This window comes from Cimex lectularius, unplaced genomic scaffold (assembly GCF_000648675.2).
Source record: "Cimex lectularius strain Harlan isolate CLEC.00 unplaced genomic scaffold, Clec_2.1 scaffold51, whole genome shotgun sequence".
NCBI classification, from domain to species: domain Eukaryota; kingdom Metazoa; phylum Arthropoda; class Insecta; order Hemiptera; family Cimicidae; genus Cimex; species Cimex lectularius.
The window spans coordinates 1,487,345-1,503,593 of NW_019392674.1; the positions used below are offsets into that span (position 1 = coordinate 1,487,345).

Sequence of the window (16,249 nt, forward strand, 5' to 3'; positions counted from 1 at the left end):
TTGACCACTGTTTGACAGACTCGATCTTCAGACCGAGGTGTGTCCCCATGTTTCCCTCCTCCCAGTAATTTTTACGTCTTCATGTTATCATATACAACGGTTTTTTTATTATTTCCCCAAAATAAAATTCTTTAAAAGTTTAGTTTCCTTTAGGAAAAATTGTCTTTTTATATTTTCATTTAGAAAAATTTGTTTGAACTTTTAAAATTGGTATGCAGGTTAGAGTAGAACCACCACTGATGATAAGTTTTTTTAACCCCAAGTTGAATAACATTTTTGAAAAATACACAATCCCATTTTTATTTTAAGGGCGTGTTATATCTTTTCAGCCCGTGTTGTCGGAAAGAATGAAATACGTATCCCTCAGAGATATTTCGTTTGTTCAAGTTGCTGAACCGTGCCAAGAGAGATTATTCCGGCTTTTTCGGTAAAGTACTGCGAAACGAAAATATCGTTTTTTTGGTTCTAGAAGAGAAAAAGGTGAATTATGAGTTAGACGATCCCAAGACGATTAAGTATCTTAATCTAGCCTGATATGTAAAAATAGAACGATCTGTATGTACGGAAAAGTGAATATTTTGTGATTCACGCTGATGGGCATATGACCTATCGACTTGTAGGCGATGTACGTCTCCTCCGCTAATTATTGAGCGAGTTGGGTGGTTTTTCCGTACTAAATCAAGTTTTCCCTAAATCACGGTCCTACTCCAAGGCTTGACCTCATGTTTCAAAGTTGACTGACCAGAAACTTCAAGACCTAAAAATAGAAGCTCTTCCATGTTCAGACCTTCCTCCGATTGATTTTTAGCCTGTTTTATGAAAAATTTGGGTAAAAAATGTAACCATTCAGTAGTGTAAATCAAGATGAATAGTTTGGTAAACTTTTATTCTGGTACAATTATTGAATCTACATATTGGCATATATTTTTTGTTTGACAAATTTTGAATTTCTTGGTATAGGTGTTTCAATTTTTTGAAATTATAGCAAGTTAACTTAAGATTCTATCGTACGTTCATCAGGATTAACGTTTGAAATAGAGATTTTAATTGTTTTTAAATATGATCATAATTTTTTTTTCAAACAGATATTGGCTGATACTGATTTGTACTGCCCCCTGCGGTTTTTGTATGTTTTGTTTTTAGCGGAAGTGTGCGAGGGATGACAGGTCTAGCCGAGGTTAACTCCGGCCGTGTGGATATCCCATTTTATCTCCACCAGCCGGGAGAGGGTTAAAGGATGGGCAGCGGCTGTCACGCTACACGGCCGGCTGGCTTTCAGCCACGGCTCCATAGGGTCGACGTCCCCAGCCGGACAGAAGGACAACCGAGATTCAATTGGGTTCTGGACCGGTCTGTTTGTAAACAGAAGGAAGAACCATGGGCGCAGAGATTTCTTAAGGGTCGGAGGACCGTCGAAAACCGTCGGGGATCGACGAAAATCCTTAAATCTCAACGAGTATTTGAAGAATGTAGGACTTGGAACACTGCTCAAGGATACGTCCATCACAATTCAAAGCAGATACGGAACGAATGCGCGCATTTTTAAAATCCTCATGTTGAAATATCGTAATAAGGATTGTTTTCAGACATTCTTGGCATTTTTCGATCTTAATTTAAACACCATCGTACGTGTTGAAACAACTTGATTACATTTCATCGCCTTCGAAGACCGCATCTGGAGATCTGTATAATAAAAATTATAGATTGTTTCCTGGTTCTTCTCCACTATCTTTTCAAGGCAAAAAAGCAACTCTCTGCTTTTACTTTTAGTTGATATTAAACGTATTCTCATGAAGAGCCAATATTTAGATCAAATTTGCCTGTTGAATCGGAAGAGATCTTTGCCATTTGATATCCAATACTCCATTAATTTTATTTCATAGAGAAAAAGCTCGTTCTAAACAAATTTTCATTTTTTTTAAATACAACCATCCTTAAATAAACCATTTTACCTTTAAAATAACGCAGGCTAATGCAAGTCGTTAAGTATCTAAAATGCAAAAAGTTTGTTGTAAATATAACTTTGCTGTAAGAGGATGTTGCATTATAAAACGAACGTTTTTTATTAATATGATAAACAATATTTTATCCACCCTGAAACGTTTGTATCAGTAATCAGTAAAAGAAGGAGATGGACGGAGAAAAAGGAGTGAAGACAGGGAGGGAGAGAGTGTGAAGGAGAGGAATAGAGCGTTAAAAATTGTGGAGATTGACTTGGGATAGAAAGAAAAAGAGAGCTAAAGAGATAAAGAATGATGAAGAATGAGTTAAAGATTACAGAGAGAGCAACATAGGCAGAAAGTGAGAGAGAGGGGGGAGAGAGAGAGAGAGAGAGAGAGAGAGAGAGAGAGAGAGAGAGAGAGAGAGAAAATATAGAGATTAACCTGGAATAGAAAGAAAAAATGAGCCAAAAGGAAAAAGAATGAACTCAAGAGGAAGTGAAACCTTGAATGAATGTTGCATTATAAAACGGACGTTTTTTATTAATATGATAAACAATATTTTATCCACTTTGAAACGTTTGTATTACTAATCCAGCCATTTAACATTTTAAGTTCACTCTCTGTTTCCCTTAAGGGAATTTGTTCCCGGGAGATAAAGTTTTCTTTCTTTACCTCACACACACACGCACACGCCCCACACATGAACAGAGAAAAGTTAGATGGATAAATAGATAAATAGATTAGATAGATAGACAGATAGATAGAAAGATAGATAGACAGGCAGAGAGAGAGAGAGAGAGAGAGAGANCGATAAAGAAAATGTTTTTCTGAAACCTACATCACACCCGACCGCATCTCACGATATCTGAATAACTATCGATTAACGGTCACTAATCTCTACACAGAATAAAATAATATTTTTCTTAATGATTATCAAGACTAAAAACAGCGAAACTAGGCAGAACAGGAAGATCAGGTTCAACTTGAATCGTTGTTAAAAATCAAAACTATGAATAATTACATTAAAAAATGTTTAAAAATGTAATAACAGAACGTTGAAAATTTTTCACAATAGTTTTTATATAAATTTGATGTTGAAGCTTGTACAATATCAGCCCACTCGAAACACCTGAGAACTAAGTCCTTCTTTCAATTCTAATCAATGCATCTAATAATAATAATCTGTCGATATTGTTAGTTTCTGACATTAGTTGCTTGCTATCTCTAATTATTTAATTTACGTAATGCTGTTTATTTAAATGTATAAATGTGTTGTGTTTAGTGACCGTTAGCTAATGATTATTTGGAGATCGTGATGTGCTGTCTGGTATGACGTAGGTTTTAGAAAAACATTTTCTTTATCATGCCAACGTTTCGGTCTTTATTGAGATCATCTTCAGAGCTCAAAGTGTTTGTTTTCCGTGCAGATGTGTCATTCTTATGTGTCGTGTTGAGAGTGCAAACAAAGTCGTGTTGAGTCGTGAAGATGATCTCAATAAAGATCGAAACGTTGGCACGATAAAGAGAATGTTTTTCTAAAACCTACATCACACCAGACCGCACCTCACGATCTCCAAGTAATAAATTTATTAAATTATTTTTTTTCCATTTATTGTTATCTCCATATTAGCCTATAATTCTTGGTATTGGTTTTTCTGTTGCGTATTTTCGCCTACATTTTTATTTTCTAGATAAAAACTACTTATTGGTTTATATCGAAAGTTTTGCTCCAGAATGTTATAGTTACTTAGTTATTCAGATATCGTGAGATGCGGTCGGGAGTGATGTAGGTTTCAGAAAAACATTTTCTTTATCGTGCCAACGTTTCGATCTTTTATTGAGACCATCTTCAGGGCTCAAAGTGTTTGTCTTCTGTGTAATTGTGCCATCCTTGTGTGTCGTGTTGAGAGTGCCCACTATCACGTTATAGTTACTATTAATCCTATTGTTATAATCAATTAAGGTTTTTAGTTGAGATAAAAAGGTCAGTGTCTCGAGCGGGATTCGAACCCAAGACCTTCGGCTATATACGTCGCTGCTCTACCACTTGAGCTATCGTGACTTCGATCCACTCGAACACCAACTTTTCATCTCAACCTTTCGTATGAAAAAATGGCAAATAGGAGAGAAAATTCGAAAGGTTGAGTTGAGATGGGAAGTTGGTGTCCGAGTGGATCGAAGTCAATATAGCTCAAGTGGTAGAGTAGCGGCGTATCTAGCCGAAGGTCGTGGGTTCGAACTCCGCTCGTTACACTGACTTTTTTATCTCAATAAAAACCTTAACTAATTGAAAGATAATAATTGGTCAAGCGGACCACGAAAACTAGTGAACATATTGTTACAATGTGGCTGCAATTTTATGAATAAAAATGGATTCGTTTATTCATTCATTATTAAGAAAATGTGAAAAGTATATTCATGGGAAATAAATTTGGATTTACCCTACAACAATTTGATATTATATTCTAGTCTTCTAGTCATGATGTATGTTAATATTTGAGAATATGTATATAATTCAAATTCAATTATCGCCATTTCCAGTAAATGTGCGCTAAGCGCTGCAATACATCTGACAATAAAGTTTAGCGAAACCGTGATCGTCGGCTCTTCAGAGTTGTAATATCTTACAAGATATTTCCACTGGAAACGAGTCAGATTAAAAACCACGCGAGATTAGAATCACAACCCGTTTAGCCTCGATCAGCTTAAGCCTGTCTCATTTTCTCGGAATGGCAAGAACATAACGATCGAAGATAAGACGTTTCGGGCAAACATACACGCGGACGGATGAAAGACAAAGGACGGCGCCCGGTAAAATGCAAATCGGGATCGTTTGACTCGGATGATCTGGAGACAATGGGGGTCCAGAAAGAGGTTCGCGCTCGTCACACCCCCAGACTATAATACATTGCGCCCATTTAGAAGTCAAATCAGCATCCGGATTTAAACAAAACCGAAACAAAATCACGTCCTATTACCATATAATTGGACTGTTTGCCGAGTCGGATCGACATCCTTTAAGAACTGGTCGTATTTAAAACAAACCACCTAGTTACAGACCTACAATAAAGTATAAAATCGAGAACGAAAATAAACAAAATGCGACGAATGGTTTTCAGCTCGCGAAAACCGTTTGAAACGCGATGCCAAGTTTTTATTACGCAACGTCTGCGTTGTAGTTGGCATCTGTCATTACTACGATATCAATGTTAATAGGATATGGTTTATGAGGACCATTGCGTTTTAACAGTTCCGATATGATTGCAGACGATCGAACGAGCGCGGAATCATTTTGTACGAATGCCCAAGCTGTGTTAATTAATTGCATTTTTAACAGGACAGCTGCATCCTGTTTTATAGACATCTAGGGGTTGGGCAAATTTAAAAACTGACTACCGAGAAATCTGCTCGTCATTCCTGATCTTAAATATCTCCTACTGGTCGGTTCAAATGACACTTTCAGAAAACTTGCTTGAAAATTAAAAATATAAAGGTAAACCATGTAAAGCTGATAAAGAAACCGTTTATATTTTGGTATAATAATTCAGACAATATTTAGATAAGATATTATTAATACAATATGCTTTCGGAAGTAAGTTTTTCCTTTTATGAAAAACTTCATATATCGAAACAATATACACGCTTTAAATCTAAAATTTTCTATCATTATATAAATTCATTTTTTTATCTAAAATTTTCTAGTATTGTATAAATTCATCCTTTTTTAAAATCTAAAATTTTCTATCATTAAATAAATTAATTTTTTTAATCTAAAATTTTCTAGCATTGTAGAAATTCATTTTTTTATATAAAATTTTCGATCATTCTATAAACTCATTTTTTTCACATCCTACATGTATTTGTAAAATTTAAACAATGTTCATAAATCCCAGGCCCTGAAGATGATCTCAATAAAGATCGAAACGTTGGCAAGATAAAGAAAATGCTTTTCTAAAACGTATGTCACACCAGACCGCATTTCCCGATCTCCGTATAATATTATACACACTATTATGATATAATTTTTTGTATTTCTTTTTCTCGTTTCTATTTTAGATTACTCTTTTTTGTATAATTGAACTACAAATATATATATATTTATATTGCTGTCTTTGTAGTGTCTTTCCTATCCGACTTCAATTAGTGGTATTATTTTCATCTTAAAACTTGTCTGGATCATCATTTTACGTAAATGATAAAAATCAGTTGTTTTATTCTTCTATTTTCTTCGTTCGCGAATTTATTTTTCTTTCTCTTCCAGTGCCCAACCTTTCTACAAATGCTACTTTTATTTTTCTAGCCACTCTCTCAGTCACTCTCTCTGTCTCTCTCTTTCTCTTTTTCTCACCCACTCACACTTCCTACACTGTATAATGTATAATCTTATTAGAAATGATATGTTACCTGTAGTGAATTGAAAAAATGATCCGGCCCGGAGGACCAATTTTTTTCTGTTTTACGTATTGGTCAACATTAATGTTTGTGTTATACTGACTTCGTAAAATCCTATTTTTTACCTTTAAAGTATTTTATATCTCTCTCTTCCTCTTTCTACCTCCACTCTCTCTCACTCTCTCTCTCTCACTCTCTCTCTCTCTCACTCTCTCTCTCTCCCCTCTTTTTTCTAATTAGCACTGTTATTCGTGTAAGCGTATTGCAGTAGCTCCTTATTCTTTTAAGTCTGTTTCTTATCTCTATGTAAAATATGTGGATGTGAAATAGCAGTTTTACCTAATTCGTTTACTAAAACTATTGAAAAATAAAGAAAGTTGATGATGTAACGATGATGAGAAATCACTGGCTACTGAGAGGCTAAAGAGAACTAATTAATTTTTTTAAATAAATTCGTAGATAACTTTTTCTGTTAATCCATTCTGCTGATGATGTTACGATGAAGAGAACAAAAAATCACGGTTTAAAGACACCGATGCAGACAAATTACTTGTTTTTAAAATTCCGGATGCCTGCTGAAACTTTGCTATATTCATTTAACTGATGGGCAAACTAAAAAACTGGCTATCGAGAGATTAAAAAGAGTTAGTTAATTTTTTTAATCAATCCATAGATAACTTTAAGAACAAAAAATCACGGTTTAATGACACCCATGTTGGCATATGTATATGAAGGGCAAACTCACAAAATGTCTACTGGAGAAGCAACTTGTTCCTACTGATCTAATAAAAATACTCGGATAAACGACGATGAGAAATAGTAGTTTTACCTAAATGGTTTCCTAATAATTGAAAAGTGAATGTTGATTTTTGTAAAAACAGTTTTGATGATATCTTGTTTTTTTGTCAATCCATCCTGCAGATGATGTAACGATGATGAGAACAAAAAATCACAGTTTAAAGACACCCATGCCGACAAATTAATTTTTTCTATGACTCCAAGTGAAGCTGAGACTCTTTGCTATTTTCGTCTATCTGATGGGCAGACTAAAAAACTGACTACTGAGAGGCTGAAGAGAGTTCTTTAATTTTTTTAAAACCAGTTCGTAGTTTACTTTTTTTATGTTAATCCATCCTGCTAATGATGTAACGATGAAGAGAACAAAAAATCACGGTACCTAAATGGTTTCTTAATAATTGAAAAGTGAATGTTGATTTTTTTAAAAACAGTTTTGATGATATCTTGTTTTTTTGTTAATCCATCCTGCTGATGATGTAACGATAATGAGATCGAAAAATCACGGTTTCCAAGTGACAGCTGAAACTATTCGCTATTTCATCTATATGATGGGCAAACTAAATAACTGGCCATTAAAGAATCTACTTGTCATTACTAATTGACATGTAATTTCTCATGGGTATCACAGTATGAACATAGCCTATCTAGATTATTATACTTTGTTTCAATTTTATTGTAAGTTTCATCCTTTTGTATGTGGATAATGAATGGCAAGGGCAGAAAAGATCTTCATAAGCTTTTAATGATTTCGACAGGAAGGGGCAAAAACTTGCCCAATTGTTCTATCTAAAAAGGGAACATTGCGTCAATAAGGTGTAAATAGACCTTAGAGGGTCAAAAATAGGGTTTTGCTCCTGAGAGACGATCTGGACAGGCTATTACAAAATAATGATTGTTATAGAGCTCGTCAAAAATCATGACGTCTGCTGTCAATTTGATCATGATCCTATATATAAAGCGGTACTGACTAGCAACGAACTGACACTCATTCAAGAGCAAACCGATATAAATAAAATATGCACCCGTTTTGCCCTGGCGATGCGCGCGTTTAGATTGATAATATTTGCGCAATATTTTCGTCGATTACGGCAAGCCGGCTGGAACAAAAATTGCTAAAATGGGTACACTAAATTCTGCGGGACGAAATTAGAACGGCGAGTCTATTTTATCTGAAACGCTGTTCTATATCCGAGCAAATGGAAATTTATGAACTGCAGCTACTTTTTTTTTTCAGCGGGCAGAAATAAGCCACTTGAAGAGCGATAACTCTCGCGGACTCCACCCACGACCCAGTTTCTCAGAATCGGTGGGTTTTTATTATTTTTTTTCTCCATTCCACGCCGAGGGCCGAAGAACCTCCCCCCCCAGAAACGATATAAAATTCGAATTTGCTTACTCTGGACGTCCGACGGGCAGACTTTGCAGCACTTCCCGGGCATCATGACCGGCTCGTCGCAGCTCAGCTGCGGACACTCGTGCTTTATGTTCCTGCACTGCACTCGACCGACGACTCGTTTCTTTTTCTGAAACTGAAAAACAAAAGAGAATATTTTAATATCTAAAAAGTGATTGAACAGAAAAATGGTGAAAATAACAATCTTCGACCTTCTCCTTTCTAAAATTAAAGCAATGTTCAAAATGAAAATGTGAAAATGAAAGAAGAAAGAGTGAGAGAGAGTACAAATAATAAAAGAGCGAGAGAGAGAAGATTGAGAATGGAGAGAGAGAGTGAGAGAGAGAGAGAGAGAGTGAGAGATCGAGGGGGGAGGGAGGGAGGGAGAGAGGCAGAGACAGAAGTTAGAGAAAAGGGATAGGCAGAGGAGAGAGAGAAATGGTCAAAGATAACGCTAAAGAAAGGAGAAAAGAGAGATAGAAAAATTGAGTAATTGAGGAAGAGAGGAGTGGAGAGAGGAGGAGAGGTGGAAAGAGAGAAAGAGAGAGAGAGAGAGAGAGAGAGAGAGAGAGAGAGAGAGAGAGAGAGAGAGAGAGAGAGCTTGAGCGTGTAGACTAACAGAGTGAGAGAGCGATAAAGCAAAAAAAGAGAGAGCGCGAGTGAGTAGAAATAAAAGAGAGTGAGCGCGCGAGAGAGAGANAGGGAGAGAGGGGAAGAGAGAGAGTGAGAAAGAGAGAGTGTGACATGGAGGGAGGGAGAGAAAGATGCTTATGTATACCGATGCATTTTGCTAATAATTAATTTCTTAATCAATGTGGAAACGGAAATAGATTTAATGAATGCATGTGCTCGCCCTATAAAAGTTTATTGTCGGTCCGTGTTATTTGTACGTTCCTGTCAGTGTTATTTGTAATGTTGTTCAAGCTACACCATCGTTAAAGTTAAATCGCATCTTTCAGAACTTTGCACTTCAGTTAATGTGGTATGTCCCTTGTTCAAATAAAAGTGTAAAAGCTTCACATATCTTGTTCGTCTAGTTCGGCCGTAACAGGTTTCATTACAGAAGAGAACTTTATTCAAACATTAGAGAGAATGAGATATATGCTATACTCAGTCACAAACAGACATTCATTTCGTTCAATTTTACAATTATTGACTGTACATCAATTGTCGGACAATTTTAACATTCAAAGGCCAATTCATTTGGCTTCTTAGAAATTTAGGTAATGACTGTTCGGATTGACGTAAATCCAGAGAAAGAACATCATTGATCTGATATTATGTCATCGCAGTATCTTGTTAATCAGTAAAGTCATCAATCGTAATTTGCTCTCCCCCCCGTGATATAAAGCTTCTTTATCCATTATTTGCGTATAATTTTTTTAAAATGAAATGCTCGTTTACAAATTGTTTTTCATTGATATTAGGTACGTTTAAATACGAAATTTTCATAAAGCCAGTTTAAAAATTAAAACAAAAACAACATTTTGATTATGAAACTTTTTTGTAATTGATATACACGGGTTAATTAATATATTATATAGCTATTAATATAATTATTTTAACATTCTATTGTGATGTAAACATAGAGCATTAACGGAACACTTTTATTGTCACTTTTAATTATTTTTTTATTATTATATAATCAGCTTAGAGATTTTTGTTTTGCTAAGCAGCTTAAATGTGAAACTACATGCTGCTTTTTTTCCTATTACGAGAAATAGATGATCACTATGTTTGAAATGACACCAATTCATGAATATGTTGTTTTATTTTTAAGAAATGGACATATGGGAAAAATAAATGTTTTTCAAGGATCCCAACATGCTGGATTGGGTTGTTTCACATCGCATTTCTATGAAATGGATATATGGAAGAAATGTTTTTCAAGGATCCCAACTTCTGGATATCGGTTGTTTCACAACGCATTTCTATGAAATGGATATATGGAAGAAATAGTTTTCAAGGATCCCAACTTCTGGATATCGGTTGTTTCACAACGCATTTCTATGAAATGGATATATGGAAGAAATATTTTTCAAGGATCCCAACTTCTGAATATCGGTTGTTTCACAACTCATTTCTACGAAATGGATATATGGAAGAAATAGTTTTCAAGGATCCCAACTTCTGGATATCGGTTGTTTCACAACGCATTTCTATGAAATAGATATATGGAAGAAATGTTTTTCAAGGATCCCAACTTCTGGATATCGGTTGATTCACAACTCATTTCTACGAAATGGATATATGGAAGAAATTGTTTTCAAGGATCCCAACTTCTGGATATCGGTTGTTTCACAACGCATTTCTATGAAATGGATATATGGAAGAAATGTTTTTCAAGGATCCCAACTTCTGGATGTCGGTTGTTTCACAACTTATTGTATAATTTACTTTTAACAAATGAATCAATCATTGTTTGATGACTGTTCTATGATGTGAGATTGCTCTATTGGAGATTTTATTGATAGATTCAAATCAATAGATTAATACAGTGTTTTAACTACCATAGGTTTGTGACATAAATTTGTTTAATAAAAATTTCCACAATCGGAAAACTTTTAATTTATTTCATACATACATACATACATATATACATATATATATTTCTTTTTAAAGTGCAATTTATTATTTTCGAAAACATGACAAATTAATTTGTGCACGTGTTACTGCTCAATTTAAAAAATGATAAATATGCAACAAAATTGTAGATTAATTGTTGCAGGATTTTATTGATTTATTAGAAGAAATTGAAATTTGGAAGATTTCACAATATCAGTTTATTTGATTTTTTTTTCACGTCGAATCCAATAAATGGATTATCCTTAAAAATGCACAAATAATTTGTTTCAATTTACTTCATATAGATTTTGTCTGTGATCAGATAAATGGATAAGTACTTTGTTCAAAAAGATGTCAACTTACTTGGCGTATTTTTTACACAGCAAATCCAAAAAAAAAGATAAATATATAAAAATAATTTTATATTAATGTATGTGGGCTAGTGAAGAAAACGGTTGATATCCGGATTTCCAAAATGTCTGTTTACCTAGGATACTAAAAATACTGAATCCATTGATTTAAAACGATCGATAAAATCTCACTCTCAACAAATGGATTTATTAATTTAATTCTAATTCTAGAATAATGGTAATTTTTTGAATTTTATAGATCAATTCCAACAGAATTATTTTCAATCCAATTTCAAAAACGTTATTGTCGATTGTTACTACACAACAATTCTAAGAACTGTTATTTTGTTAAAAAGTTCACTTTTGTTATTATTTAAAGTTTGTTTTATAGGAAACTTACATTTTTAAACTTCTCTCTATTGATACGTCAATTAACTCGACTAACAAAATTATTCATTTCGATCTAAGGATTATAAAAAAAAAATTGGTCAAGCGGACCACGAAATTAGAGAATTATAAAAAACAATATTTACTGGTAAAAAATTTAATACGTATCAATGATTCTGATTCTTTGATAATCAACAAAACAACACGTGGGAATGGAAACATCAATGCGCACATAGCTGAATTTTTGCAACAAAAAAATAGTCTAGTAAGATAAAAACACTGATTTGCGTCGTAAATCGTCGAATTTGCATTTATTCAAACGCAAAATTATTAGTTCTGTTTACAAACAGTTTTTACACACACAAAAAAAAATAATAGGTTTAAATGTATTATTATCGTGAGTATACACGTGCGTGTATATATAAAATTATTGGGAGATGTTATGACGTTTGTGTGTGAGTTTGTTAAAATATCCAGACATACAAACAAATTTTACATAACAATAACTACCCTAAAAACATAATCAACAGAATCATAAACAATTCTACCCCGCATTACACTAAACAACATCCTCCACAGTACACAACACATCATCTACGCAGTGATACTAGGACAAACAATATGCATGTCCATTACATTCACCACACATTGTCACACAAATTAAATAACATTCTCTTCTCAAAACACAATAAAATAGCTTTTAAAAACCATAAAACAGTACACACACTTTTTTACTATGTCAAAGACCCAATACCAACTGCCTACAAATCCGATGTAATGTAGAAAATTAATTGTATGAATTGTACAGTTACATAAATTGGAATTAAATCGCAATATGTAGAAAAACGGAAAAAACAACTCGTTTATGACTGAAAAACAGCAAAAAAACAATCCCACAGCACTGGCCACAACCACTTTGAAAAACATCACAACTTTGATTTCGACAAAATTTAAATTTTAAACATGGAAAAAACAAATGCAAACGCAACTTTCTAGAAATGACATTAACAGAGACGCACTCAGAATTAATTACACAACAGATACATTCAAACTCAGCCCTAGCTACGCCAACATCATAAAGTAAATAATTCTATTAAACCTTAATTTTATTCAATTGATTAATATTTATGAAAGGTATTGGTTGAGATAAAAAAGTCAGTGTGACGAGCGGGATTCGAACACACGACCTTCGGCTAAATACACCTCTGCTCTACCACTTGAGCTATTGTTACTTCGATCCGCTCGGGCACTAACTTCCCATTTCAACCTCACCTCTCGAATTTTCCCTCCTATTTGCCATTTTTCAAGTTCAGTTAGAGATCGTGGGTTCGAATTCTTCTTGTGACATTGACTTTTCTATCTGAACCAATACCTTTCATAGATATTAATTAATTGAAAAAAGTTAATTGGTCAATCGGACCACGAACTGTAATGGACTTAATTTGATTATCATTCGCAGATCGTGAGATGCGGTCTTTTGTGACGTATGTTTCAGAAAAACATTTTCTTTATCGTGCCAACGTTTCGATCTTTATTGAGATCCTCTTTAGGGCCTTAATTTTATTTTTCCCTTCCTTTCGTTTATCGTCCTTAATAATTAACTTCCTTTCCAATATTGATTGCTGAATCCAATCCAGAAAATCCCTATTCTCGACTTCCTATGAGTTAAATAAAACCGCCTATGATAAAAGAAATTTTCCCAGATTTACCGCGTCCCCCACCCTGTCGCAATCATATAAAAACAGCAGAATACAAATTCCCGTTTCACAACACTTTCACACAAGACCAATATGACATCACAAGAATAACACCACATTTTATGTGAGTATGAAATACTTGGTTCACAATTTATATTTACATATTAAATTGTATTTTTCCAATCAATATATGTTTTGTAAATTGTAACTGTAATAACCCAGGCCCTGAAGATGACCCGAAAAAAGGTGTTTTTCTAAACTACATCATTCTTGACCGCTCCACACGATTTCACCAAGTTATGACGTTTATTGACCAAGTTCGGTCTTGAATTTTAAACTGGCTCTCATATCTCTCCTAGAAGCCAGAGAAGACGAAATAGCTTGCGTTTCCCTCTTTTAAAAGGGTGTGTATAGTAAAAACTAGGACCCGGGCCAAGTTACCGTAGGTTTCTCTCCACGGTAAATCAGCACCGCGGAACGCGAGGTCTGGGTAGACGAGCGACGAGACGGTCTCTAATTTCGAACCGCCTCCTCACCTCATTACCGCGTTTATACTCTCGAGAAAGCGAGACGCGGCAGAAATTTGAATTTACAATTTTCCCCCCTTATAACAAGCTATAAATTGTTTTGTATTGTTGTAAGGTTCGTCGCCCCTAAACGACATGAGGACAAATAAAACGAGCGAATTTTGCGATGTATTAAATTTTGGATGCAATTTAAGCTTAGCCAAATACTGTGGAATATCTGAAAAACGAATAACCTACTACGATTTAATTCTCATTAAATATAATTTATATTGTGCTTAGTAAACATATACCAAGGATCACCATACACCAAGCTTTTAAACTTTATTCCCATATGATCATAAACGTTATCATAAAAAGTGTAAAAAATTTTTTGATTTGAATCGCATTTTCGAACGGTTCTATCCGAAATTGCTTGCACAGCATCATCAACATGGCGTTATATTGAATTGCAACGATTATGGGACAATATGTTTTTTCTTAATATTATCTTTTATTATTATCTTATATATTTCGGCTTGTCTATCCTTGCTGTTTCGGTTTGTCAGGCTCGTTTTGGCTTCACGCCGTCCTCAGTATTACAGATCAAAACAGCAAAAAAATGATCGGAAACGACCGACCTACACGTTCATTAGCCTGTAAAAGATGAAATATCACCATTATCACTCACTAAAATATAATAGTTCAAAATGACTAACAATTCAGTTTATCTAAATTCCTTTTATATGCAATTGGGCAAAAAATAGAATAGATTTAGATCCGGCTGATCCAATCTTTTATACAAGATAAAAGAAGTGCGGGTTAAAAATCTAATAAAGATCAAAAGATATTATAATTAATTTTAGACAAGTCCTACAGCTAAAATTTATTGTATATTATTTAAGAGTTAATTGCAAGTGTGTAGTGATTAGTGATCGTTTGTCGATGATTATTCAGAAATCGTGAGATGCGGTCTGGTGTGTTGAAGGTTTCAGAAAAACACTTTCTTTATCGTGCAAACGTTTCGATCTTTACTGAGATCATCTTCAGGGCCTGGGATGTACAAACTCAATGTGTTTGTTTTCTGCGTAGTGAGTAGAAATACTGTGATTGAATGTATCTAAAACAAGATAAAGATATATATATCTCAACTCGACTCTCAACACGACACGCAAGGATGGCACAATTACACAGAAGATAAACACTTTGAGCCCTGAAGATGATCTCAATAAAGATCGAAACGTTGGTACGATAAAGAAAATGTTTTTCTGAAACCTACATCACACCAGACCGCATCTCACGATTTCAGAATAATTAATTGCAAGTGTTTAAACGCATAATGTTGGAGAAACTACCCATGCCGGGAGAAACTCTTGCAAGCCACCCCCTGACAAGCAAGGCGGGACGAAGCGAATCCACTGAATCTCCGTCCAGCGATTCCCAAACCTATTGCACGTAGATTCCAAACCCGTTTGTTGAGTTATTGCAATAACAAAGCCAATGGGAAGAGATGGAAGGAAGACAAGTGGACATAATGACTTACGTTTACTATTTGCACACTGTTTTATGTATGAATAAAGCAAAAAAAGACTTGATTATATGCCAATAGATTTGAAATAAGTGTGAGATGATTAATTTGCAATAAACAGAAAGAAAAACCTAAACCGGCCAAATATTAAAATCCTGACAATAAATGCTTTTGTCATATTGGTAAGAACCATTGTATACAAGTTTTACAAGTCGAAATTCGTTTGTCATTAAGTGATAATATTTTACTACAATGGTAATTAATGGGCTAAATTGTGATAAATTTTGTTGTGGTCGACGCCTTGATCTGTAGTTTGATGGTTTTCGGCCATTCTTGTCTGCCAATCCACTTCGGAGGCCATTTTCTTTTTTACCAATGCAAACAATAAACACGACTAATAAAATATCACACTGACCAATCACTGATGTTAGTAACCAATAAGCATCTGACAAATAAAAAGAGCAAAGATAGATGGACCAGAATGAATGGAAACCGACTAAATACTAAAGAAAATATTGAAGTCTATTCTAGATCAATCTGCCTGCCTTCGATAGTTTGGTCTGGCCATCTTTAGCAAAAGAGCAACTCTGGAGGACGCAGTGGGTTTTACAAATGTATAACACATATCTAAGATAAATAAAACACAGACCAACCACTAAATATGGGGAACAAAAATCCTCTGAAGGCCAAGGT

General features: G+C 34.5%; 1 protein-coding gene and 1 long non-coding RNA gene across 8 annotated transcripts in view; one reads left to right on the plus strand and one right to left on the minus strand.

Annotated features, from left to right (window-relative positions):
* LOC106662189 (dorsal-ventral patterning protein Sog) overlaps nucleotides 1-16,249 on the minus strand; it is a 74,747-nt gene that overhangs the window by 13,702 nt on the left and 44,796 nt on the right. Inside the window, exon 3 of the mRNA XM_014386062.2 lies at nucleotides 8,530-8,662. Coding sequence (XP_014241548.1) covers nucleotides 8,530-8,662 — 133 coding nt within the window. The remainder of the gene's footprint in view (nucleotides 1-8,529; nucleotides 8,663-16,249) is intronic.
* LOC106662190 overlaps nucleotides 13,593-16,249 on the plus strand; it is a 31,327-nt gene continuing 28,670 nt past the window's right edge. For 5 of the 7 annotated variants that reach the window (XR_001339849.2, XR_002909944.1, XR_001339850.2 and 2 more), the window contains exon 1: nucleotides 13,593-13,649. This is a non-coding gene — a long non-coding RNA (uncharacterized LOC106662190). The remainder of the gene's footprint in view (nucleotides 13,650-16,249) is intronic. The other 2 variants (XR_001339855.2, XR_001339852.2) reach the window with 2 other exon arrangements.